Genomic DNA, 26,953 nt, shown 5'->3' with positions numbered 1-26,953 from the left:
GCGTTTGACAACTTCAGTGTGGTAAGATTAAAAATATTGCCTTGAAAAATTGAACTTTTGAATGTGTTCTATTTTTTTAGACAATGTGTGATGACGCAAAGCAGCTACCCACTGTTTATTGATATTCTTGCCACCACTATCGGTACCAGGGAAATTAGGCCGCCAAGATAGTATTTCCCCAGGGGTTCCTTCAACATGGAAATGATCCTATTTGGCACTGGTTTTCTCTATGAAAAAAAATGTTTCCAAGGGAGATGCATACAAATTAGGACTTAATTAGCTTAAACTGTGGAGTGTCATTTTAATCAGAAGTAGGCCTTTGTATGGCCAAATGATAGGTTTTCTTGCCTTAAGCATTTAAATTTGCTCCAAGATATCAGGCCATAGACTAAAAAAAGAAAAAGAAAGTTCACTTATGGAGGTGTTTAAGATGTGGAAGAGGATCCCAGCTGCCTAATCTATATTTAAACCTCAGATCAAAAGAAAATTTCCCAGTAAGAGAGCTACAGAAGCTTTGTTGGAGGCATGTTGGGATCTGATCCAACAACATGCATATAAAAACATCTGGTTTCTGTACCTGGTTAATGTCAAGGTTTCTCAGCCTATTATCCCCACCCATCCCCCAATGTTTTGAACTTCAACGTTTCCATCTTCCTAAAGTCTCCACTCATTTCAGCATACTTTATTCTTCCTGCAAATATCTTTGGTTATTGCATTTCTGAAATGAAAGACAACTATGGAATAAGGGAAGGGAGGATTTCCCCAAGGAAAAATGTAGATTAAAAAGAAGGAGTCACAAGGAGGGGGCAATCCGTGCTAAAGTCTGGAGGACTTTCAAAAATGCTGCTACTATTATATAAAGTCTAATCGTAAGGAACACATTCAGACATACTTTTAACACGGGTGAGCGCCATTTTAAAAATCATTTTTCAACTCAGCATTTTAGGGATGCGGCTGATTGAGAGAAAGAATACGAGGAATCAAGAGTTTTAAGGTTTTGAAAGGCTTATTTTTGAAAATCCTAAAAACATATTTAAAATCACATGGCTGATAAGCCTTTTGTCATCAAATTTCAATGGCATGATCCTAAGAAGCTCTAGAATATCAAAATACAGACATGGGAATAAATAAGGTTCCTGAGTTATAGAAAGCCCCATCCTGTTTTACCTATACCTGAGTGGACAATGTTATGATTTGCAACGTATCATCAGACACATAATCAAAATTTCAGGTGCACACAAAATGCCCTACAATATATTCTACTTTTAAAAAGGTTGATTATTGCTATCAAATTGTTCTGTTTGGTTTTCACGTAATAGTTCTTCAAAGGCACCAGCTGACAAAACGTGTGTTGGAGAGACACACACACACACACACACACATACATACATACATCCTGGCTTTTAAATGAGGTAATGTTCTCATTACTGTAACAGCAATAGAGCAAGTAGCTTTTGCATTCCACTGAATATAATGAGAAAGCTGCTGAAAGTGTGTTTAAGCAATCAAGGAATTCTTTCCATTCTGCTTTGTGTGCCTCCGTATGCAAAGTCTGTGAGCAACGATCTAATTGCGAAGAAAGTGTAGTGTGCTTTTTTAACTTGAAATCTCCAAATGACTAGATCTTGAAATATTAGTAATTGTCGCAAAGGCTGTTTCGTAAGAGGTGAAATTTGTCATTTTCCACCAAAAACATGAGTTAGCTTCTTTTCTCTTTGATGTTGCTGCTTCCTAGATGAGTCTTCCGTTCCATATAAAGATACTGAACAATGAAATATGCACCTAAACCCAAACCACAGCATGTTTGAAACATAAAAAGAAAAAGAAAAAAGAAACGTAAAGTACACAATAGCATTACTCTGTCTTATAAAATAATAGTCTCTGAAATCCTCAGACCTTCACGTTGTTCAAATCTATTTACTTTAAAGTGATCGGATTTATTTATTTAACCTACAGCAATTTATCTTTTAAAACTAATTTAGCACATTTTTCTGATTCAGTAGCCACAGGAATCTTTTGCTTAGTCCCTCAAGATTCCTTGTTCCCTATTGTTTAATATCTTCAGAGAAACTAAAACCTGTACTGTACTAGGAATGCCTAAATGAAGAAGGAAATTAGGCTCAAAATTGCTTGAAATGGAGTAAGGAAAATCGGCATTACAGCAGGACAAGGTTGCCCTCGTTCTGTTTGACCATTCAGATAGGTTGGGCAATATTGTGTTCTGAACTGTACATGTATAAGTGTACATATCTCCAAATAGCTGGACATGCAGAATGACAGAGTAGCGCACTTCTGACAACTAAGCAATATATTGTCATTTAAATTATTTAAACAAATAGGGATTCTGTATCTGTGACTCAGTGGGTTAGGACGCTGAGCTTGTCGATCAGGTTGGCAGTTTGGCGGGTCGAATCCCGAGTGCCGCGTAACAGAGCGAGCACCTGTTACTCGTCCCAGCTTCTGCCAACCTAGCAGTTCGAAAGTACGTAAAAATGCAAGTAGAAAAATAGCGACCACTCCGGTGGGAAGGTAACAGCGTTCCGTGCGCCTTTGGCGTCTAGTCATGCCGGCCACATGACCACGGAGACGTCCTCGGACAAGCGCTGGCTCTTCGGCTTTGAAACGGAGATGAGCACTGGCCCCTCAAGTCGGAAATGACTAGCATGCATGTGCGGGGGAACCTTTACCTTTACCTTTTATCTGTGGGAAACATACTCGGGCTGATGAGAGCTTTGCCTTAATACTATACTGTAAAAAGGTAAAGGTAAAGTTTCCCCCGCACATGCGTGCTAGTCGCTTCCGACTCTAGGGGCCAGTGCTCATCTCCGTTTCAAAGCCGAAGAGCCAGCGCTTGTCCGAGGACATCTCCGTGGTCATGTGGCCGGCATGACTAGACGCCAAAGGCGCACGGAACGCTGTTACCTTCCCACTGTAGTGGTCCCTATTTTTCTACTTGCATTCTTACGTGCTTTCGAACTGCTAGGTTGGCAGAAGTACCCATCTGTTTATAGCTGTTTCAGAATTAGTATATAGTTTGACCAGGGATCTGATGTAACTGTGATGAATTCCTCTAGACTCTATACCAGGGGTAGGCAACCTTGGCTCTTTTATGACTGGTGGACTTCAAGTCCCAGAATTCCTGAGCCAGCACAGCTGGCTCAGGAATTCTGGGAGTTGAAGTCCACCAGTCATAAAAGAGCCAAGGTTGCCTACCCCTGCTCTGTACTGCTATAATGAGAGAGAGAGGAGGGTTGTGTGAATAAAGAACTTACTACACCAATCAGGCTCCCCCAAGTAAGGGACAGGAGTTTAATCCCCAATCCTGCCAATGCGTTACAGATAATCTCCTCTGGTGTATTTGCTAAGACATAAAAGAACTTACCACCAAACAATATTGCCATGTACATTTTCAGTACATAGGGAAAGTAAATAGTTAGATCCAGTGGGAAGAGTATTCGGATGGAGTAAGTGCCTGAGGTTTCAAAGTGAGGCAACGATTCATATATGGCAAATGCTGGGGGAGGAAAAAAGAAAAAACAGCCAAGTGAAAAATTCCAAATACGCAAAAATGTCTCTGATCTGCACAATACATTCGATTAATATGGATATACAGGCAGTGCAGAATTATTAGGCAAGTTGTATTTTTGAGGATTAATTTTATTATTGAACAACAACCATGTTCTCAATGAACCCAAAAAACTCATTAATATCAAAGCTGAATATTTTTGGAAGTAGTTTTTAGTTTGTTTTTAGTTATAGCTATTTTAGGGGGATATCTGTGTGTGCAGGTGACTATTACTGTGCATAATTATTAGGCAACTTAACAAAAAACAAATATATACCCATTTCAATTATTTATTTTTACCAGTGAAACCAATATAACATCTCAACATTCACAAATATACATTTCTGACATTCAAAAACATAACAAAAACAAATCAGTGACCAATATAGCCACCTTTCTTTGCAAGGACACTCAAAAGCCTGCCATCCATGGATTCTGTCAGTGTTTTGATCTGTTCACCATCAACATTGCGTGCAGCAGCAACCACAGCCTCCCAGACACTGTTCAGAGAGGTGTACTGTTTTCCCTCCTTGTAAATCTCACATTTGATGATGGACCACAGGTTCTCAATGGGGTTCAGATCAGGTGAACAAGGAGGCCATGTCATTAGATTTCCTTCTTTTATACCCTTTCTTGCCAGCCACGCTGTGGAGTACTTGGACGCATGTGATGGAGCATTGTCCTGCATGAAAATCATGTTTTTCTTGAAGGATGCAGACTTCTTCCTGTACCACTGCTTGAAGAAGGTGTCTTCCAGAAACTGGCAGTAGGACTGGGAGTTGAGCTTGACTCCATCCTCAACCCGAAAAGGCCCCACAAGCTCATCTTTGATGATACCAGCCCAAACCAGTACTCCACCTCCACCTTGCTGGCGTCTGAGTCGGACTGGAGCTCTCTGCCCTTTACCAATCCAGCCACGGGCCCATCCATCTGGCCCATCAAGACTCACTCTCATTTCATCAGTCCATAAAACCTTAGAAAAATCAGTCTTGAGATATTTCTTGGCCCAGTCTTGACGTTTCAGCTTGTGTGTCTTGTTCAGTGGTGGTCGTCTTTCAGCCTTTCTTACCTTGGCCATGTCTCTGAGTATTGCACACCTTGTGCTTTTGGGCACTCCAGTGATGTTGCAGCTCTGAAATATGGCCAAACTGGTGGCAAGTGGCATCTTGGCAGCTGCACGCTTGACTTTTCTCAGTTCATGGGCAGTTATTTTGCGCCTTGGTTTCTCCACACGCTTCTTGCGACCCTGTTGACTATTTTGAATGAAACGCTTGATTGTTCGATGATCACGCTTCAGAAGCTTTCCAATTTTAAGAGTGCTGCATCCCTCTGCAAGATATCTCACTATTTTTGACTTTTCTGAGCCTGTCAAGTCCTTCTTTTGACCCATTTTGCCAAAGGAAAGGAAGTTGCCTAATAATTATGCACACCTGATACAGGGTGTTGATGTCATTAGACCACACCCCTTCTCATTACAGAGATGCACATCACCTAATATGCTTAATTGGTAGTAGGCTTTCGAGCCTATACAGCTTGGAGTAAGACAACATGCATAAAGAGGATGATGTGGTCAAAATACTCATTTGCCTAATAATTCTGCACTCCCTGTAGGTTAGGCTCAAGCTTCAGCCAGGACTAGAGATTCACAATTAGAAGTTTTTATTATAGAACAGGAGTGGATAATCTCCAGATTAGATTGGATCCCCATTTTCATCAGCCTTATATGATATAGTCCAGGGGTAGGCAACCTCGGCTCTTTTATGACTCATGGACTTCAACTCCCAGAATTCCTGAGTCAGCTGACTCAGGAATTCTGGGAGTTGAAGTCCATGAGTCATAAAAGAGCCGAGGTTACCTACCCCTGGTATAGTCAGTAGTTACTGATGCTGGGAGCTGTGGTTCAGTACATCTGGAAGAGCACAAGTTGTCCTTGCTTCTGGCCCAGGCGTGTCCAGCCTTGGTAACTTTTAAGACTTGTGGACCAACTCCCAGAATTTCCCAGCCACTATGAAGTTTATTTATTTATTTTATTTTATTTATTTTAATTCCATTTATATCCCGCCCTTCTCCGAAGACTCAGGGCGGCTTACAAGCTTAGCAGTAGCCTTCATTCTATGTATATGCCTGCTTATTAGGGCTTTCACACACACCCCAAGTGGCATTATTACAAAGTCAGCTTAATTGCCCCCAACGATCTGGGTCGAAGTTCACAAGTCTTAAAGTTGCCAAGATTGGACACCTCTGTTTTGCCTTAAAGAACTGAAGCTGATTTGAAAGATTATTCCTGTGATGATATATATAGCCACATCCCATGTTTTTTCAGAGACATCATTTTTCCCAGAGGTAGCATCACAGGGGGAAAAAAAGTTACTAACTTTTGAAACAGTGCTAAATGATATTTGAAGATGGAAAGTTTTCAATTGCCTTGCAAAGCATGTGACTCCTTACTGGAAATATTTTTCTTATGGAGAGCCATCATATTTATCTTTCTGTAAATACTATTCTACAATCCTATAAGTGTCTACTTAGAAGAATGATCCAATGAAACTGATGCCTAATTAAGTATATGCAGGTAGTCTTCGTTTAACAACTATTTCAAGGGTAGCTACAACCAGTCCCCATAATTACAGTCATCAAAGCACCCTGGCAGACCACCCACATTTACAAAAAACCACAGCATGTGCTTTAACTCACCCCACACATCTCCCCGCCCCCCCCCCATCCTGCACGCTATCATCACCCACTCCTGCCACCCTCAGCTGACACTTCACAAGCTTGCACGAAGGGCCAGCAGCTGCCTCAGCTGGGAATGCATCATTCGCAACAGGAGGAAAAAGATGGCGAAGAGTTGGAGCGCAGAGTGCTCAAAAGGGCAGAGATGGGCTGCATAGGCGGTGGGGGGGGAGATGTTGAAGTAGAGGCAAGCACAGCAGGGCAGGAGAAGCATGAGGTCCTCACGTAATGACAGTATGGTTCCCATCTAACAACCACTGCCAGAACCACCCTGCGGTCAACATGATATGTCACCTGATGATCGCTCAGCTGAGCGATGGGAATTCTGGTCCCAATTAAGGCCGCTAAGTGAGGATTACTTGTGTAGCATTGCAATTTCAGAAAGTACACTCTCTTCCTCCACTTACCTTGAGCCAAAACTAAGAGAGGATAGAAAGGAATCCACAGTGAATGATAGAGCCAAGCTAGTCCTTGAAAGTATATCCCTCTCTCCAAGAGTATGCAGTGTGTGTATCTGGAAGGAAAAACAGGGCGACGGGAGTTCCGGCATGTGTGCCACGTTATCAAATAAACCATGCGGATGGCATCGTTATGATTAGGACTTGCTGCTTATGGGGCAGGTGAATCGCCACGCAGCCTTCAGGACCCAGGTTCCCTGCAGTTGTGTTATAACTGTCCTTTTTCTAACTCAGAAGACGGCTACTGGGAGTGATCAAATGACTGTATCTGAATCCTGGCCAAGAGGATTGATTGATTTATTTGATTTCTTTTTTTTCTTTTGCTATTTTTTTAAAAAAAGATTTTATTGGTTTTTATAGGGTTGGGGATAGAGTGGAAGGATAAGGGTTGGGGTGTCACAAGGGAGGGTTTGATTTCTAATAACCGCCTATCTGAACAAGTAATCCTGGGTGTCGTATCAGGACAATTAAAACACTACAAAATAAATCTATTTGGCACTAAATAAAGCTGTTACTAAAAAGGGACGCGGTGGCTCAGTGGGTTAGGACGCTGAGCTTGTCGATCAGAAGGTCGGCAGTTTGGCAGGTCGAATCCCGAGTGCCGCGTAGCAGAGTGAGCGCCTGTTACTCGTCCCAGCTTCTGCCAACCTAGCAGTTCGAAAACACGTAAAAATGCAAGTAGAAAAATAGGGACCACTCCGGTGGGAAGGTGACAGCGTTCCGTGCGCCTTTGGCGTCTAGTCATGCCGGCCACATGACCACGGAGACATCCTCGGACAAGCGCTGGCTCTTCGGCTTTGAAACGGAGATGAGCACCGGCCCCTAGAGTCGGAAATGACTAGCACGCCTGTGCGGGGGAACCTTTACCTTTACCTTTTAAAGCTGCTACTACGGATGTTAATAGAACCAAGAAACAGAGCCCTTAATGTATTCGGGGGCCCAGGCTCAGGTTCACAATCCTGCCTTCACATCCCGATATCAAAGGGGCTGGGAGGGCTGGGACCTACAACAGAGAAGGCAAAACTCCTGGTTCTCACCAGCTGACATTCCTTGGCAGATGGGATCTGTAGCATCCCCAGCTTGCCCAACTGAATTGAATAGGTAAAAAGAGATTTGGGAAGGATGATTTGGTGAATCAACTCTTTTATTAACGTTTGCTAGGTTTCACAGAAATCAGCATTAAATCAGCACTGACCTTCTGTTTTTTTATTTGCTCCAATGAATTGCAGGAACCTCGAGGAACTAGTTTGCTAACATTTTTACCCACTGAATCACACAATGTCTTTGTGTTGCCTCAACTCTCAGGAATTAACAGTCTAAACACATTAATAATGTGTTTGCAGAATCCTGATGTTCTGGATATTCTGTGATATTATCAAAACCTTGGATTCTAATATTCTGGTTATTGCTTTCTATTTATAAATGTTCCATAAAAGAGGAGAATATATGATCTACAGGTAGAAAGGTTGAATGTTTATGGCTAAGAGAATGCACATCTTTATCTTCTGAGCTATGTTACAGAGAAAGCCTCCCAGATAATCACAGTGAATTCCATACAGGGAAGATAAATAAGGGAAACTTCTTGGCTGCATTGCCACAGGAGTGGCATTAAATTCTCACCTGATAACATCGATGCAATTCCAAAGGAAAAATAGGACACACACAATGCCTTTCCCTTGAACTTCTTCTTGACTTGCTATGGCAACAAATAAGATGACAATTCTTTCTGTGATCTGGAAAAAGTAAAATAGTTTTTGTTCTCTTTGGACTCTCAGTGTGATAAAAGTGGCCGCAGGAGAGACCATTTTCAACTCTGGTAAAGGCAGGCTATAGTTATGTGATATAAGTCACTTAATTAAGTTTTTTTACTCGTCTTAATTTTCTGGGTTTGACATATTGATAAGTACTGAGGCTACATTCACATACCACCTTAAATTAAACTATGTTTGTCTAATCAGAAACACAGCTGCAGCACCCGATGCATTAAATACTAAAACAATTAAAAAAAATACACTTTTTCACTAAATTCTGTATTTTGATTTTGACATTAAAGGCTTCTGCTGTCTTAACTTAGGAAACACAATACTGTAGTTTGCAAAGTAGATTACTATCCATTAGTAAGTAGTACTGCTTGCCCGCTCGCTAAATTTCCAAACAATGCAGTTGCCGTTAAAAAAATGTGTAGCAGGTTTGCAGAACCTTGAGTATATGAATGCGAAGATTACTTAGTTTATGCAAAGCAGAATTACATTTAGCTACAGATTAATACTGGGATGAAGCACCGGTCTTTAGTTACACATATATATGTAATCCTTGTTTACTAATTGTATGGTTTAGCAACTGTTTGCAGTTAAGATGGTGATGAAAAAGAAACTTCAACCAGTCCTTTGCGTTTATGACCTTCACAGGTCTGTAAAACAAAGGAAAGCTGAAGTAAGACAACAAAATCACCATATTTCACTTAGCAACCACTTTACTTAGAATGAAGGCAGGGGAGTGAAGAAAAGGAAAACACGAGGACACGTGATTTCCCAGTTAGCTTCACTTGACCAGTTACTGGTCCCAGTTGTAAACAATGACTACCTGTAGATAGTTTTTTTAAATTGCACATTTTCATTTCATTATTTTGTTGGTTTTCATTTTTTGAAAAGTCAGACTGAAATCCAAATTCCGTATCCTGTTTGCTATAATCAGATGTCAGAAACTGAAAACTCATGCCGCTATTTTATAAAATGTATGCGCAGATGCCTTCTTTTTCATTTGTAATATTGTTCTTGAATTCCCTCTACCTTTACAGCATACCCTATTCCCCAATTACTAAACAGACATTCAGGTTTCTGAGGTGCTGTTCTGTGGCTTATTCAGTGCAACAGCAAATACAGTTAATACAACAATTAGAAAAACATAGTGTGTTTCCAATCCCAGCCTGGTAAGGAAATTCTGTTCAGGTTCTGTTCTAACAAGAAAGACTATCCCCTCTAGCCTCCCCACCACCATGAAAAATGCAATTTATTCAGTGTGTGTCATGTCCAGACACAATTCTAATCTGATTAACCTACAAAGATCTCATTTTTAAGGGGAGTGATGACAGAAACTAGGAATTCAGGTTACAGTTCAGCTTAAGTGATGAAAAATCACAGAGAGACTTTACTGTAGATGGGTCAGTATGTAACAGTCTAATCAACACCACAAATTTTTTGTGGGGAAGAAACAAAGTGAAAATGTGATGTATCCTGTCTTGAATTACTGAACAAAATGTTCAGTGTTATAGTCGTTGCTTGCTGATCACTTGTTTGATGACCATTAGAAGTTATCATAGTTATACTATTCAGATCATATATACTCGGTTCATGCAAGAAAATTGTACAAACTGATTGTAAACAATGACATTGCAGTCATCAAAATGATTCACTGGAACATCTGTTAAAACAATCATGTGCCAATAATGAAAACATTGGTGAGAATATGTAGTTGAAAAAGTAGTAAAAAAAAGAGCGGGTTAAAATATTGTGAAATTTCTAATATGTACTGATAAGATCTTGGCTCATAACATACAAGATTTAACTCTGGTTGGAAAAAAAAAAGAAAGTGAATAATTGATGTGGCAATACCAAGGCACGGTAGAGTAGAAAAATAGATAAAAGAATTGGAGAAGACCACAAGGTAACAAGATCTCAAAATCAAAGTTGAAAGATTATGGCATAAAGTAAACCATAAATGCCAGTGCGTGCCATACCAAAAAGTCTTAGACCGTACTTAGGAAATCTACATATTAACAAAATTTCCAAATCTGTCATTTACAAAAGACCACACAGCCTGGATCTGTGGGTAAGGACTAGAAAAATAATCACAATGAACCATGCCCTTCATCCACGCAGCAACACTATCGGATTCTACCTGCCAAGCAGCATAGCTGAGAGTGGAATGTTGCAAGAAAACATGATTATGATACTACTTGCAAGATGGAGTTGATAGACTGAGCCCAAACATTATGCCAGGAATAGCCAACTTCTGCCCTGCATATATTTTGAATTCCAAGTGTAATAATGAATTGCTATTTGTCAGAATAGCCATGAGCTAATAGGTAGTGAAATTCAAAAAATATGGTGAGCGTTACCTTGCCTATCCATGTACTAGAACATGGTTTGTGCAGTTTTAATGAGGAAAAAAAGTGATGCAGATTTAGTTTATAGATGATGTATTGACGATGGTAGTGGCAGTTTTTATAAAATTTGCTAAAGTTTTTGATTGATTGAAGTATTTCTCATCAAGATTTCTTCCAAAATTCTGATCCACTGCCAGCAGTGCACTTTTATTATTCATGTTTTTCAATGAACACATTAAAAGGGTATCCAGAATTCAGATCTAAAACCAATTCATTTTCATTTCTAAGCTCTCTATTACTATGAGTTCTAGTAAAAAGGGGTTGTGTGGGGGATATATGCAGAGAAAAATATTTAACAGGGCTGTCCTAAAAATGTTAAAAGTAAATCTCATAAAGATCAAAAATTATGTTTCCCAAGTAAATAAACTGAAATTTACAATTCCCTAGGTCATTCCACAATGCATCTTTCTATTGTAGTCTGAGTAGATATCCATAAGATTATGTTGTCCATCTCACTGAATTCAATGTGTGCTACTTGGGAGTAAGGACAGTCTGAGCTTATGTTTCTTACTAAGCTTTTTGTTTATTATGGGCATCTTTTCATTCAGGGTATAATCAGAAGCCTAGGCTGAAATGTAAGCTGACAATACGGAGGAATTCTTCATGCTAAAGAAAAAGAAAACAAATCTAAAATTACTTTTAAAATGTTGTTATCTTAGGCACTTGTGTGGAATATTGATTATACTAACTTTCTTATTTGTCCTACAAATTCATTTTTCCAAATTCTATTAAAGGAATGCAAAACCTTTATTCTAGTCAATTTGTATCTCTCCCTTTCTTTTCCACTAGTTAACCTATTTTTCTAAAAAAAAATCATTCCAAATTCTGTTCTTTGACTTATGCCCCTTTTCTTTGTCATGGGTCTTTTGAGATTCAAAATAGATTGTTTTGCAAAACAGCCATTTTTTGAGTGCTGGTTTGACTGATTGGGGCAGAGGTGGCAACCTATGGCCTCTAGGGCCATGTGTATCCCTTAACTTAATTGTATGTAGCTATGGCTAGTCAATTAGGACCTCTAGTAAAAGCAATTGTACCCTCCAGACAACCTGACAGAAAAAGGCAGAAGAGGCAGACAGCCATAATTTCACAGTGTTAGATCCATTATTCTTCATTCATTTTTGCTTGGATAATGGTTATGAGAATGGATATCCTGCTATGTGTTCCTTCCTGGTAATTTTTGATCACTGTAATTAAGCAGCGTGTTATTTAGCCAGGACTTTCAGGATAATTTGAAGGTATACACAATAGCCAGTGGCTTATTGCAGCAATGGCCAAAATCTTTGTACAAATCTTGTATCTTCATTTACTATATAATTCAAAATACAGGTAGTCCTCAACTTATGACCACAATTGAACCCATCATTTGTGTTGCTAAATGAGAAATTTGTCAAACGTCTTTTTGCCCCATTTTATCACTTTTCTTGCTTTGTTAAGTGTATCACTGCAGTTATCCAATTAATAACACGCTTATTACGTGAATCTGGCTTCCCCATTCATTTTGCTTGTCAGAAGGTTGCAAAAGTGGATCACATGACCCCAGGATGCTGCAACCATCATATATATGAGTCAGTTGTCAACATCTGAATGTAAACCATATGACCATGGGGATGCTGTAACGGTCATACGTCACTTCTTTCAGTGCAGTTGTAACTCTGAACAGTCCCTAGGTGAACTGTTGTAAGTCGAGGACCACCTGTATTATTGGCACAAAGACTGAAGGTTGGCAAGAACAAGCTCTGAAACATCCAAAGGTGCTTTTTTCATGAAGCTGCTTGGATGAGAAGCAAAACATTTTCAAAGAAAAACTAGAAAGTCGAGTTGCCTTGTGAACAAGCACCTTTGGGACAACCATGACCTGGATGGCTAAGAGAGAGCTGAAGAAGCTTCTTAGATGAGAAGCAAAACATCCTCAAAGAAAAACAAGGAAGTCCAGTTGCCTTGTGAAAAAGCACCTTTGGGACAACCATGATCTGGATGATTGAGGATCTCCATCGAAGATCTGAAACACTAAAAAGCTGGCTGCATGATTCTGTGGTAAGCTTAGCTCATTCAGTATTTAGGTACGATGGGAACCAGACTCCAGCAACATCTGGAAAAATTAAAAGAGTCCCCCTCCCTGATCCAAGGACAGGAGCTAAACTAAATGAGAAGGTCTGTAAACTGAAATTCATACACAATTAGTACTTAGATGCTTTTGTCCTAGATAAGTTCACTATTTTTACAGAGTGGTTGAAATTAATTCAATTATTTTTCCTACATAGTAATGGGGGGGAGCCAATACCTCCTAATTCCTTCAGTTAGAGCAGGGGTGTCAAACTCAATTTCATTGAGGGCCGCATCAGCATTGCGGTTGCCCTCAAGGGGCCGGGTGGGTATGGCCAGGGTGGGCGTGGCCTATTGGGTGGGCGTGGCTAGAATGCATATGGCCTACTGAGTGGGCATGGCCAGCTCTACATCGTTCGCATCAAAGGTGCCTATGGGGGCCTGGGCAGGAGTGGGACAGATCTAAGGGTCTCTGGCAAAAGGAGGGTCTCTGGGCCAGGGCCAAGGCAGTGGGGGCCGTTCCCTCACTGTTTCCAGGATGGCTTCGCGGGCCACATGAAACCACTTTGCGGGCCGGATCCGGCCCCCGGGCCTTGTGTTTGACATGTCTGAGTTAGAGGCAACATAAACTGCATGTCAGAGGCAACTTTCAGATACTAGATAACCTTGGACCTGCACACAGATAGGTTCGCAAGGGTCATATGGTGAATAAATAGTCATGTATGAGCTTGATTGACTTTCCAAGTTGGGTTTGTTCCGTTCATCACACGTATCTGCTGTGGGATTTTAGTGAACAATAAAAACAACCAAAGGAGACCAAATTCCAAATATCAAAGCCCTAATCTTCTTTAATATGATGATAATTTGCCCATACCTGTAAGAATCTTGGATAAAACTGATCCTTCTCAATGCCAAACCAAATATGCAGAAGCTCTAGTATAGATGCTAGCTGGCAAATACGCATCACCAGTCCAATAGAATGGAAAGTATCTGCAACAGAATCTACAGATGCAAAAGGAAAAATAAGAAACATTGGTTTAAATTTTTAGGACACTCCCTTTGTCACAGTCATCCCTCTTCCCACTGACAGGAAGTTAACACTTGAACATTTTCCAATACTGGCATTAAAGATTTTTGAAGATTTCCTATACATACATAAATAATAATTTCTGAAGATTTGGATGATTTATCTTATGTTTTGGCACAGAGAATACTGTGCAAATTTTCCCCCCCACAAGGTTTTCAAAGGAGAATAGATGAAATGTGGCAATCGTGTCTGTGGAACATGGGCCCATAGAATACATGGCATTTAATTTGGTGGCAGTTTGGAAAATTAATTCATGACCAAATTTATTAATTAAATTTCCAGGAAATTTTAACTTGAATTATTCCCCTCTCCAAAAGAAAGGGCTATACTTCTATTGCCTCTTTTTTCTTTCTTTGATAACAAATCATTGTGTTAATCTGTAGTTACATTTGTGCTGCTGTGCTTCCTAACTTAGCTCAGTTTTATGTAGGCTATATTCATGTAAGGTCAATTGAAATAATAAATCATTATTCAATATAGCTCTTTTGCTGTACTTGATTTATTGCTGTATCCATACTTGATTATGGAGTGATCATTTCCTCTGCATTTTCAGATGCAAAATGTTAGGCTTTCCTCAGAATAATAAATTCCACATGTTCTAGAAATGAGCTCAAAGCTTTTCCAGTGCAATTAAAATGCTATAGGGTTTTCAGATCCTGGGTCTCCCACCAATTGTTCTTCACTGGGGCTTTAATCCATTTGATTAATGTGCATATAATGTAACTTGGTCATGATTTACTTTAGCTGGATTGGGCTGATGTCATTTCTATTATACAGGAAGTGAACAGTCAGTTATAATTACTTACAACCTCTCTCTTTTCCCAATAATCTTAATCAACTTTGATTAGTTGATTAAACTAAATGGTTTGGGCATATGCAATGTGTTAGGAATTAAAAGGTTAAAAAAAAGAAGTCCCTAGATGATTAATTGTCTGAGTTTTACTGGAATAGCTATACTAATTGCTTCAGAATTGCATAAGCCTGCACATGCAGAAAACTGAGTTTTAAAGGGAAAAAAACCCTAAGTTAATCTTGCTAAAAGTCGACTGCAATTGGGAGATGTCAAGCCTGCTTGGATGTTCTCATATTAAATAATAATGTTACTAAAATAACACCATATACACAGAAGGACAAGATATTAGGAGACTTGGGGGATTCAAGGGAATGAAAAGTAAAAAAAAAACACATGTAAGAGAAGAACTTCCTTCCAGGAATCCCTGCATAATTAAGACTGTTCGTTGTCAATAACATGTAAAAATATGGGGGCAATTTGTTGTTGTTTTTTTAATCTTATTTCCATTCAGAATCGCTTAGAAAAGGGCTCAGGTTTAGATAATTGAAATTGGCCAAAATATCAAACACACACAGACAAAATACCTACACTGTACTCATACAAATGGAACAATTGCACTGTCTTAACCAGGTGGTTGATTCACACAGTGAGCTATTTCTCTAATAAACATTTTTTTTCAAACTGAGATCATAATGGCAAATTATAAGCAGTATCTGTCTACCTGTCTGTCTACCTACCTACCTATATCCATCCATCCATCCTATATCTATCTACCTTAATATGGAGAGCAAAACCTGGAGTGAGTTTTGAGAATTGGCTAATAGCTATTTGCTGTTCTGTCCCAGCCTACATGAGTACTTGCTCAACTGCTTTACTCACAAGGAGGAAGCCCTCTTCATGGAACCAGGCAGGACCCGCAAGAAAAAAAAACCCTTTTTATTTTTTACATACCTGACTCAATGTCCAAGACTTCAGAGGCAAGCAACACAATCAACAAAAACATGAAGCTGCAGCGTGAATGGTTGCCTTAGGCAAACAGCACCTCCCATACCTCCCCCTTTTATAGCCCAGCCAGGCCGTGGCTTATTAATGACTTTTCTTTTGCCTCTGGAGCTGCCCCACTGCCTTCCTCTGTCTTGCTCGCCTCTCTTCTCTGTGCCTCTGGGATTGGCCCCAGCTGTTCCTTGTCGTCGCCCAACTCAGGCTCCCAAAACAGCTGTGTCTCTGCCTGAGCGTGAGTAGAGGGGCCAGGCTCCTCGTCTGACTGTGAGTCTTGGTGCTCCTCAGAGCCCTTCTCAGACTCCAATGTCACTCCAGGCTCCTCCTCCTCCTCCTCTGAGTCCTCAGACTCGGCTGCCAGATCCACTGGCTGGCAAGGAATCACAGCACTTATTTATCTACTCGCATTTCCCTGGTGTCGAACTGCTAGGCTGGCAGGAGCTGGGGCGAGGACGGGACCTCACCCGTCATTTGGCGCTTGGGTCTCAAACCTGAGCTACCGGCTTTCCAGCAGAGAAGCCCAGCATTCTATTCATAGTTTAGTTTTATTCACAAGCACACATCTTCATGTATCATTTTAGACTGTGGAGGAATGCATAAGGGCAAAAAATAGGTGAGTCCCAACTGGGAGCAAAACTATACTTGCATTTAGGCTAACGTTTGTGATTCACCTTCAGTCCTCAGTTCCACACCAGGAAGTGGAAAATGAGGGTCTGAAGGAAACGCTGCCTTAAAGAAATGATTAGGCCCATAGTGCCTACACCTTCTCCTCCAGGGTTATCTATAAGCGAAGGCATCAGTCATTTCAAAATGGCAGGCATGACAGAGCACTTCACCTCACCCCTATGTGTGCAACACATTATAAAGCACAATTTTAAAAGGGGCAGGACTTCAATTGCTTGGTCAGGCTGTCATTTTGACAGCCATTTTTCTCATAAATTCAAAGAAAAGCATGAAGAGACGAACATCAGAGGGATAAGTGGATATTTAAAAACAAATAAACCACACTTTCCTGGTGGTTATTTTGAGAAATAACAACCAGGAAACAGATTTGGACTGATTTTGTAGTTCTGTTCTGAAGAAAAATATAAATACAATTGTTCTCTTACTTTTTTTTTTGCCTGAGCAGGGAATTTAACTCACGCACATTATATATGTGTGAAAAAGAGTTTTATACTTCTCAAGTCCAAATTTCTAAAACAATATCACTGTTAGATCAGTTAATACTTGATTTATTAGCAAGCTTTAGCAAAATGGTAAATGCATGACATGAGCCTACCTTCCCCAAATGAAAGGAATCTGATGATCATATTGGTAAATATCCATGAATGTCCACAAAACTGAAATAAATAATAGCTGAATATATATGTATTCATTGTTTTTCTGTTTTCTTTTCTGAAAAGACAAAAATACTAATTCAAATACCAAAGCCGACTTTAAAATCCTAATAGCAGGGAATCATTTCTTACCTGATAGCTATTTTCCTCAAAGCATTTTCTGTATCGCACTAACATCTTACAAATTGAGCCAAAGCAAAAAAAGAAGTGAAAACAACATTTAAAAGCTTGAATGACCATACTGTTATTTTTTTTATTTGCTTTACAGAACTAGGGAATAAAAGCTTTTTTTAAATTTTTCTGATAATGTGCTCTCCCTGTTTGTAAAAATATCTCTGTTATTCTTGCTTTTTCATGTGTATGTGTATATGTGTGTGGTGGTATGGCAGACCACAGAATATAAGAAACTCAAAACAGATAATGGTAAGTCCTCTCATTTAATCCACTGTAAACTAAGCAAGCTGAAAGAATCGGCACAGTTTTCATCAGCTGAAGCCAAACAACAGCAAAAATCCAACAGGCTGCCAATAAAAAAGGGTTGAAGTGAAGGGGCCCTGGGTGCTCTCTAAGCTTGGTTGTTTTCTTGCAGACATTTCCTTACCAAACTAGGTAACATCATCAGTGCAAGTGACTAGTGGAAATGTCTGCAAGAAAGCAACCAAGCACAGAGCCAAGGACCCTTCAAAAGTCTGTTTTTAGATGCGGCCAAAATCAATCTTTATATCATAAGACCAAGTGGTTACACTTCCCTTCTTTTTCAGGTCATAAGAATATAAGGCGCATGCATGGTGAAATATCTGTTGCCCACTCCTTCCATTTTTTAAGCCAGCGGATGTTTTGGCACACCATAGATATTAGGAACTGAGTTAACCACAAGCCTAGTGTCAGCTCTGGCATTCTGACACGGTTTCTAAACCAGAGAAGCCTTTCTATATATAGCTACAGGGCTCACACTTACTTGCATGTTACAATTGAGGAAGCGACCGCATTGCTTCTTTGCAAATTTCTCCTTTGGTAGCAGCAAAGTGCTGGGCACCACTGCTTTTTGCATGCTTTCAGTAAAGTCAGTGGCTTTGGGCCAGTCACTCACTCTCAGCCCAACCCAGCTCACAAGGTTGTTGTTGTGAGAAAATAGGAGGAGGCAGGAGTATTAGGTATGTTCACCACCTTGAATTATTTACACAATAATAAAGGTGAAATAAAGATGGATTTTTTTAAAAAAAAATTGATAACTGCCTCCTTTAGTGCAGAAAACGGAGACATCAATGCGGTTGAAGGATCATTCAATCCTGGCCAAGACATCTGACTTCTTGAAAAAGAAAAAAAAAATCTCTCCCCAGGTACAGAAGTTACATCACTGAATGCAGATCCTCCTTTACTCAACTACTCCATCGGCATCCAGCCAATCTCTAAGTTAACTAATGAGGGATTAAAGGAGTCAGGCCATCAGCTCTGCTCAGCACTTGGGGCCAGAAGGCATGCCAAAGTACAGGTAGTCCTTGACACATGCCCACAGTTGAGCCCAACATTTCTGTTGCTAAGCAAGGCCGTTGTTAAGTGAATTTTGCCCCACTTGATGACCTTTCTTGCCAGCTGTTAAGTGAATCACTCCAGTTGCTGGATTAGCAACACGGTTGTTAAAATGAATTTGGCTTCCCCAGTGACTTTCCTTGTCCGAAAGTGGCAAAAGCCGATCGCACGACTCTCCCGGATGCTGCAACCGTCATAAATAGGAGTCAGTAGCCCAGCGTCTGAATTTTGATCCCGTGACCGTGGGGAATGCTCCAAGGGTCATAAGTGCGAAAGACAGCGATAAAGTCGCTTTTCTGCAGCGCGGTCGTAACTTTGGCCACTAAACGAACGGTTGCAAGTCGAGGACGCCCTCTCCAGACATAAAACGCGCGAGGGAATCAACCCCAGGCGTCCCCAAGCCCCTGTTGGGATCCTCCGGACCATCTTAGATTGCAGAGGCAACCCACTCCCCCCGGAAACACCAGAGCAGGGGACTAAAAGGGGAGAAAGCCTAGATCAGGGGTCGGCAACCTCGGCTCTTTTATGACTCGTGGACTTCAACTCCCAGAATTCCTGAGCCAGCTATGCTGGCTCAGGAATTCTGGGAGTTGAAGTCCACGAGTCATAAAAGAGCCGAGGTTGCCGACCCCTGGCCTAGATAGAAGGAAACCCCCCCCCTTCACCTTATTAGAACCTCCGTGCGCACGCGCGGGGCGCGGAGAAATCCCAGTGACCAGAAGAGCGCGGACCGGCTTTTGCACACCGCCCTTTTTACCTGTGGAGGCTCCGGGCTCCGCTTCTCTGTTCCTTCAGCTGAGGGCTTGCCGCGAGCGAGCGCGCGCGCGCGCGCGCGCCTTCCTTTCCCGCCCCCGCTCCGGCCGATTCCGACCCGGAGCTGAGGCGAGCTGGAGATTCGTCCCCTCCTCCTCCTCCTCCTCCTCCTTCCCTCCCTTCTTTTCCTCCTCGTTCCGTCTAGCCCAGGGGTAGGCAACCACGGCTCTTTTATGACTCATGGACTTCAACTCCCAGAATTCCTGAGTCAGCTACGCTGACTCAGGAATTCTGGGAGTTGAAGTCCATGAGTCATAAAAGAGCCGAGGTTGCCTACCCCTGGGCTAGCCGGTACGGCAAAAGCCGGCGGCGGTCTCCCGAAGTCTGAACTTTTAACGGAGCCGAGGGAAGGGTAGGGTGGGGTGGGGGTCCCTTCTTTCCAAATCGCGGAGGCGGCGTGCGATGAACCAGGCGCGCAAAGGCAAGCCCGAAGGAACGGCGACCCTGGGCTGCGCGTTTCTTACACCGAGATGTCCCGTTCCTCGCGGCTTCGGCTGTCGAAAGAAATACCTCTTAGGCGTGTACGGTTTGAGAAATGGCATGTCAGCTGCCTCTCTCTTTCTCTCTCTCTCTCTTTTGCATCTTCTCGTTGAAACTTACGCAATTGCCCAGCAAACCGAGGGGAAGGTTTTATGCAATCTTGCTCCCACGCAGATGAAAAATGTCAAAAAAAATTGTATTTCTCTTGCAAATGAACTAAAACAAAACGTTTGGCCTCGCACCCCCCCCCCCGCGGAGTTCCTGTGCTGTCTCTGGGTGGCTGGGAGGAAAATTTGGTAGCACGTACACCCTTAGTAAAAGGTAAAGGTAAAAGTCTTTCTCTCCCCCCCCCCCCCCGCACGTGCTTGCTAGTCGTTTCCAACTCTAGGGGCCGGTGCTCATCTCCGTTTCAAAGCCGAAGAGCCAGCGCTTGTCCGAGGACGTCTCCATGGTCATGTGGCTGGCATGACTAGACGCCAAAGGCGCACGGAACGCTGTTACCTTCCCACCGGAGTGGTCCCTATTTTTCTACTTGCGTTTTTACATGCTTTCGAACTGCTAGGTTGGCAGAAGCTGGGACGAGTAACAGCCGTTTACTCTGTTACGCGGCACTCGGGATTCGACCTGCCAAACTGCCGACCTTCTGATCGACAAGCTCAGCGTCCTACCCACTGAGCCACTGCGTCCCTTTTAAGGGAATAGTAAGGTAAAGGTAAAGTTTCCCCCGCACTTGCGTGCTAGTCGTTTCCGACTCTACAGGCTGGTGCTCATCTCCGTTTCAAAGCTGAAGAGCCAGCGCTTGTCCGAGGACGTCTCCGTGGTCATGTGGCCGGCATGACTAGACACCAAAGGTGCACGGAACGCTGTTACCTTCCCACCATAGTGGTCCCTATTTTTCTACTTGCGACATCCTTAATGCGTATCGGGCGGTCAAAGGAGGAATGGGCACAGCGATCCAATTCACAGGAGTGCATCAACAGCAATGGAAGGCTTCACCCTTCTCAACACACCCTTTATCCCCACCCTTGAAGAACCTACCAACCAGAGCAGAGGACAGGCCCAATCAAAACCTGTTAGGGTACTTTTGGTTTTTGTGTTTTTTTTAAAAAAAATTTATTTTATTTTAGGAGAAATTAGATAAGGAAGTGATCCCAAATTAGACCTGGCAAACCAATCTGAATGATGTGGTTCCAAGATTGGGCCCGTGTGGTTGGCAGCCTCCCCACCATGTCTCAATATCGGCATGGAATGTGGTAGCAAGAAATATAAATGCTACTTCTGTGCTGGGATAATTCAGCTTGACGTAAGCCCACCTACGTGGATAGATGGAGACTCCGGTTTGAGTAAGAAGCCCTGCAAATGGTAACTCGGCTGGCCTTTATCATGACACAGCGTGGGGTCTCTAGACACAACCATCCTGATGCCAATGTTTCTTCCCGAGTTCATCTTTCCCTGCGCTTTTGTATTCACACAAGGTGTTTTTTCCATGGGCAACTGAAGCCTGATTTTTTTATTTACTTGCAGTAGTTGACTTAATTAACTCAGCAGAGGGGGTCTGCAGAATCCAGACCCCTGAATTTAATGAAATGAGCATGCAACATTGCACCACAAACTTTGCCCTTAAATATGTATGTGACATCACAATGCACTACAAGTGGTAGAGCTTACATCATGACAACGCAATGCTTGCTTGGCAATTTGCCCCTGTGTGCCACAGGGCAATTACATATATCCACAGTGGGGGGAAAAATTCAGACCAGAGTTCTTAAAATTGTTGTTGTTGTTAGCTGCGAAGTCGTGTCCGACCCATCGCGACCCTATGGACAATGTTCCTCCAGGCCTTCCTGTCCTCTACCATCTTCTGGAGTCCATTTAAGCTCACGCCTACAGCTTCAGTGACTCCATCCAGCCACCTCATTCTCTGTCGTCCCCTTCTTCTATTGCCCTCGATCTTTCCCAGCATTAGGCTCTTCTCCAGTGAGTCCTTCCTTCTCATTAGGTGGCCAAAGTATTTGAGTTTTAGCTTCAGGATCTGGCCTTCTAAAGAGCAGTCAGGGTTTATCTCCTCTAGGACTGACCGGTTTGATCGCCTTGCAGTCCAAGGGACTCGCAGGAGTCTTCTCCAGCACCAGAGTTCAAAGGCCTCAATTCTTTGGCGCTCAGCCTTTCTTATGGTCCAACTTTCACTGCCATACATTGCAACTGGGAAGACCATAGCCTTGACTATACGCACTTTTGTTGACAGGGTGATGTCTCTGCTTTTTAGTGTGCTGTCTAGATTTGCCATGGCTTTCCTCCCCAGGAGCAAGCGTCTTTTAATTTCTTGGCTACAGTCCCCATCTGCAGTGATCTTGGAGCCCAGGAAAATAAAATCTGTCACTACCTCCATTTCTTCCCCATGTATTTGCCAGGAATTGAGAGGGCCAGATGCCATGATCTTGGTTTTCTTAATGTTAAGTTTCAACCCAAGTTTTGCACTCTCCTTCTTCACCCGCAACAAGAGGCTCTTTAGTTCTTCTTCACTTTCTGCCATTAGAGTGGTATCATCTGCGTATCTTAGGTTGTTGATATTTCTTCCGGCAATCTTAATTCCAACTTTTGATTCATCTAGCCCTGCCTTTCTCATGATGTGCTCTGCATATAAGTTAAATAGGCAGGGTGACAGTATACAGCCTTGCCGGACTCCTTTCCCAATTTTGAACCAATCAGTGGTTCCGTGTCCAGTTCTCACTGTTGCTTCTTGACCCGCATATAGGTTTCTCAAGAGACAAATAAGATGGTCTGGTACTCCCATCTCTTTAAGAACTTGCCACAGTTTGTTATGATCCACACAATCAAAGGCTTTAGCATAGTCAATGAAGCAGAAGTAGATGTTTTTCTGGAACTCCCTAGCTTTCTCCATGATCCAGCGTATGTTGGCAATTTGATCTCTAGTCCCTCTGCCTCTTCGAAATCCTGCCTGTACTTCTGGTAGTTCTCGATCCACATACTGCTGAAGTCTAGCTTGTAGGATTTTAAGCATGACTTTACTAGCATGAGAAATGAGTGCAATGGTGCGATAGTTTGAACATTCTTTGGCACTGCCTTTCTTTGGAATTGGAATGTAAACTGATCTTTTCCAATCCTGTGGCCACTGTTGAGTTTTCCAAATTTGCTGGCAAATTGAGTGTAGCACTTTTACTGCACTGTCTTTTAAGATTTTGAATAGCTCAGCTGGAATACTGTCACCTCCACTAGCTTTGTTGTTGCTCAGCTTTTCTAAGGCCCACTTCACTTCACATTCTAGGATGTCTGGCTCGAGGTCAGTGACCAACTCATTGTGATTATCTGGGACATTAAGCTCATTCTTGTATAGTTCTTCTGTGTAATTTTGCCACCTCTTCTTAATCTCTTCTGCCTCTGTTAGGTCCCTGCCATTTTGGTCCTTTATCATGCCCATTTTTGCATTAAACGTTCCCTTCATCTCTCCAATTTTCTTGAAAAGATCTCTGGTCCTCCCTATTCTATTGTTTTCTTCTATTTCTTTGCACTGTTCATTTAAGAAGGCATTCTTATCTCTTCTAGCTATTCTCTGGAATTCTGCATTCAATTGGGCATATCTATGTTTTTCTCCCTTGCCTTTTGCTTCCCTCCTTTCCTCAGCTATTTGCAAAGCTTCCTCAGACAGCCATTTTGCTTTCTTGCATTTCTTTTTCTTTGGGATGGTTTTGGTTGCTACCTGTTGTACAATGTCGCGAACCTCTGTCCATAGTTCTTCAGGCACTCTGTCTATCAGATCTAATTCCTTAAATCTATTTGTCACCTCTACTGTATATTCAACAGGGATATGATTTAATTCATACCTGAGTGGCCTAGTGCTTTTCCCTACTTTCTTCAGTTTAAGCTTAAACTTTGCAAGGAGAAGCTCATGATCTGAGCCACAGTCAGCTCCTGGTCTTGTTTTTACTGACTGTATAGAGCTTCTCCATCTTTGGCTGCAGAGCATATAGTCAATCTGATTTCTGTGTTGACCGTCTGGTGATGTCCATGTGTAGAGCCGTCTCTTGGGTTGTTGGAAAAGAGTGTTTGCTATGACCATCGTATTCTCTTGACAAAATTCTATCAGCCTGTGCCCTGCTTCATTTTGTACTCCAAGGCCAAACTTGCCTGTTATTCCAGTTATCTTTTGGCTTCCTACTTTAGCATTCCAATCCCCCATGATGATAAGGACATCATTTTTTGGTGTTAGTTCTATAAGGTGCTGTAGGGCTTCATAGAACTGGTCAATTTCATCCTCTTCAGCACTGGTCGTTGGGGCATAGACTTGGACTACTGTGATATTGAATGGTTTGCCTTGGATTCGAACTGAGATCATTCTGTCATTTTGAGGATTGTATCCCAGTATTGCTTTTCCTACTCTTTTATTGACTATCAAGGCTACTCCATTTCTTCTGAGGGATTCTTGCCCGCAGTAGTATACCTGATGGTCATCTGAATTAAATTCACCCATTCCTGTCCATTTTAGTTCGCTGATACCTAAGATGTCGATGTTCAGTCTTGTCATCTCTTGTTTGACCACGTCCAGCTTTCCTTGATTCATGGATCTTACATTCCAGGTTCCTATGGAGAAAAAATCTTTGCAGCATCGGACTTTCCTTTCACCACCAGACACATCCACAGCTGAGCGTCCTTTCGGCTTTGGCCCAGTCGCTTCATTCTTTCTGGCGCTACTAGTACTAGCCCTCTGCTCTTCCCCAGTAGCATATTGGACGCCTTCCGACCTGAGGGGCTCATCTTCCAGCGTCATATCGTTTTGCCTTTTGGTACTGTCCATAGGGTTTTCATGGCAAAGATACTGGAGTGGGTTGCCATTTCCTTCTCCAGTGGATCACGTTTTGTCAGAACTCTCGGCTATGACCTGTCCGTCTTGGGTGGCCCTGCACGGCATAGCTCATAGCTTCATTGAATTACGCAAGCCCCTTCGCCACGACAAGGCAGTAATCCATGAAGGGGATTAAAATTAGTGGTTGCCAAAAAGAAACAAGAGCCTAACTGTTTCACTTTTGGTTCTGGCCTACAGCCCTGATATTTCTGGTAGTCTTTTATCCAAATTCTATGCAGGTGCAGCCTAGCTTCATTATCTGAAATCAGCCAAGGTTGACAAAAATTAGAACTAAGCATTCTGAATGATTGCAGAAGTTGAGGTGGAGGAAAGATAATGTGTGGGGAATGGGAATGGATTAAAATCCTGGAAAAGGAGCGCTGTTCATTAGTTGGGTGGAACTGTGGTTAGGCACATAGCCGACATTTTCTGAAAGATCTCACCTTTTCAACTGATAAACTATGTACAATGACTACATTACAAATGTCATTAATTTCACAGCATCAGTGAAGTTGCTTTAGGCAGCCTTGATCTCATTTTGCCCTCTAGTGGCCAGTAGAGGCATAACATTTTTAAAAGTTAGCACCAATGTGTTTAATGATCATTTAAAGTTATGAGGGCCTTGGAAAGGGCGCATGATGATTCATAAATCAGTTCCATCTATCATAAAACATCACACCACAGTCACATGACTAAATTTTGGGTGCTTGGCAATCAGTTTGTATCTATGACCAGTTGCAGGTCCAATGGTCACATGATTACAATTAGCAATGGTTTTTGCCGGTTTCTGACAAGAAAACACCCGTTTAGGTGAATGGGTTCACTTAATAACCATGTGATTAGTTTAACCATAAAAACAATTAAAAAAATTAGGTCCAGTCCTGTGAGGGTCTCTACTTGGCACCGCAACAACTTGCAGCCAAAATTCCAGACCCAGTTGTAGTTGTAAGTTGAGGACTTCCCATACAATATTTCTGTACAATTTCTCATTTTAAAAAAAACACTCAAAATTAATTTATATTGAACAGCTAAATGCAGTTGGCTTGCCTAGTACTCGGTTAAAACTATTTGTACTTAGCACTTAGTACTTGGACCTCCATAAGGCAAACCACTTTTGTGGTATTAACAAAACCTGTATGCATCCAAATGATCTCTAGGAAAAGAGCTTTACTGAAGGGAATTTTTATATTTTTACTAAAGTTACTGACATTTCTTGGGCCCATGATACTAGGCAACAAAGTCAAGGATTGATAGCCATAGCTGATATATTTAGCTCATCCACTTTACTATATGTATGCTGCTTTGTCATGATGTATCTCTGGAAACTTGAATTTAAATGAATTTATTGATTGACTAGTAAGTGAAGAAGTGTTTACAAATAAGATCAAAGGACTTCAACCTTTTCAGCTGTCTTCGTTTCTGAAATTATATATAATGGAGAAAAGCTCGGGAAGATTTAAATTTCTCTTTATTTAGAAAAAATATTATCTTCCCATAAAACTATAATGAAAATTTTATTAAAACATTGTATAGTTGATAAAATAGTAGAACCGTTAAAGACGATAAAAATAATGCAAATACGATACAACAAATGACTATCATAGAACAATGTCAGATAATAACAAGGAATTGTTTCAGTGTTCATAGGATTGTCTAGCAATTGAAAGCTATTGTAAGGTTTATCAGTCAAAGTAATCCTTAAAAATGCTATTTTTCCCAGTTCCAAAGGTTTTCTAGGCAGGAAAAACTGAGGAATCTACAGGTAGTTCTCGCATGATTTATGTCTGTTTTTCACACGACCGTTGCAGCATCCCCATGGTCATGTGATCAAAATTCAGATGCTTGGGAGGGTCGCGGTGTCCTGGGATCATGTGATCACCTTTTGCAACCTTCCGGCCAGCAAAATCAATGGGGAAGCCAGATTCACTTAACCATGTTGCTAACAACTGCAGCAATTCACTTAACAACTGTGACAAAACAGGTAACTCACTTAGCAACGGTCTCAGCAACAAAAATTTTGGGCTCAGTTGTGGTAAGTTGAGAACTACCTGTATTCTGGCATCATTTGGGAAAATCATCTTTTCAGCTT

The 26,953-nt window shown here is 41.6% G+C and overlaps 1 protein-coding gene across 1 annotated transcript; it reads right to left on the bottom strand.

Annotated features, from left to right (window-relative positions):
• Positions 1-1,562: 1,562 nt before the first annotated feature.
• On the bottom strand, positions 1,563-19,615 carry HACD4 (3-hydroxyacyl-CoA dehydratase 4). Its single transcript, XM_083352871.1, has 7 exons — positions 19,468-19,615; positions 17,123-17,238; positions 13,839-13,966; positions 8,377-8,489; positions 6,706-6,812; positions 3,383-3,514; positions 1,563-1,782 (listed from the first exon to the last, which is right to left on the bottom strand). Exons 2-7 carry the CDS (start codon positions 17,217-17,219, stop codon positions 1,700-1,702), a joined length of 660 nt encoding a protein of 219 aa, XP_083208997.1. The 5' UTR covers positions 17,220-17,238; positions 19,468-19,615; the 3' UTR covers positions 1,563-1,699.
• Between the last annotated feature and the right edge of the window lie 7,338 nt (positions 19,616-26,953).

This window comes from Vipera ursinii (genome assembly GCF_947247035.1).
Source record: "Vipera ursinii genome assembly, chromosome: 2".
NCBI classification, from domain to species: domain Eukaryota; kingdom Metazoa; phylum Chordata; class Lepidosauria; order Squamata; family Viperidae; genus Vipera; species Vipera ursinii.
Note: the sequence above shows the minus strand (reverse complement) of the source record. Positions and strands in the feature narration are given on the sequence as shown.

Coding starts and splice junctions, on each gene's coding strand:
- HACD4 (XM_083352871.1), bottom strand. CDS start 17,219: ATGAATACATATATATTCAGCTATTATTTATTTCAGTTTTGTGGACAT. Junction 6,813..8,376: donor AATTGCATCGATGTTATCAG/GTGAGAATTTAA, acceptor TTTTCCTTCCAG/ATACACACACTGCATACTCT. Junction 3,515..6,705: donor TCTCTTAGTTTTGGCTCAAG/GTAAGTGGAGGA, acceptor TTCCTCCCCCAG/CATTTGCCATATATGAATCG.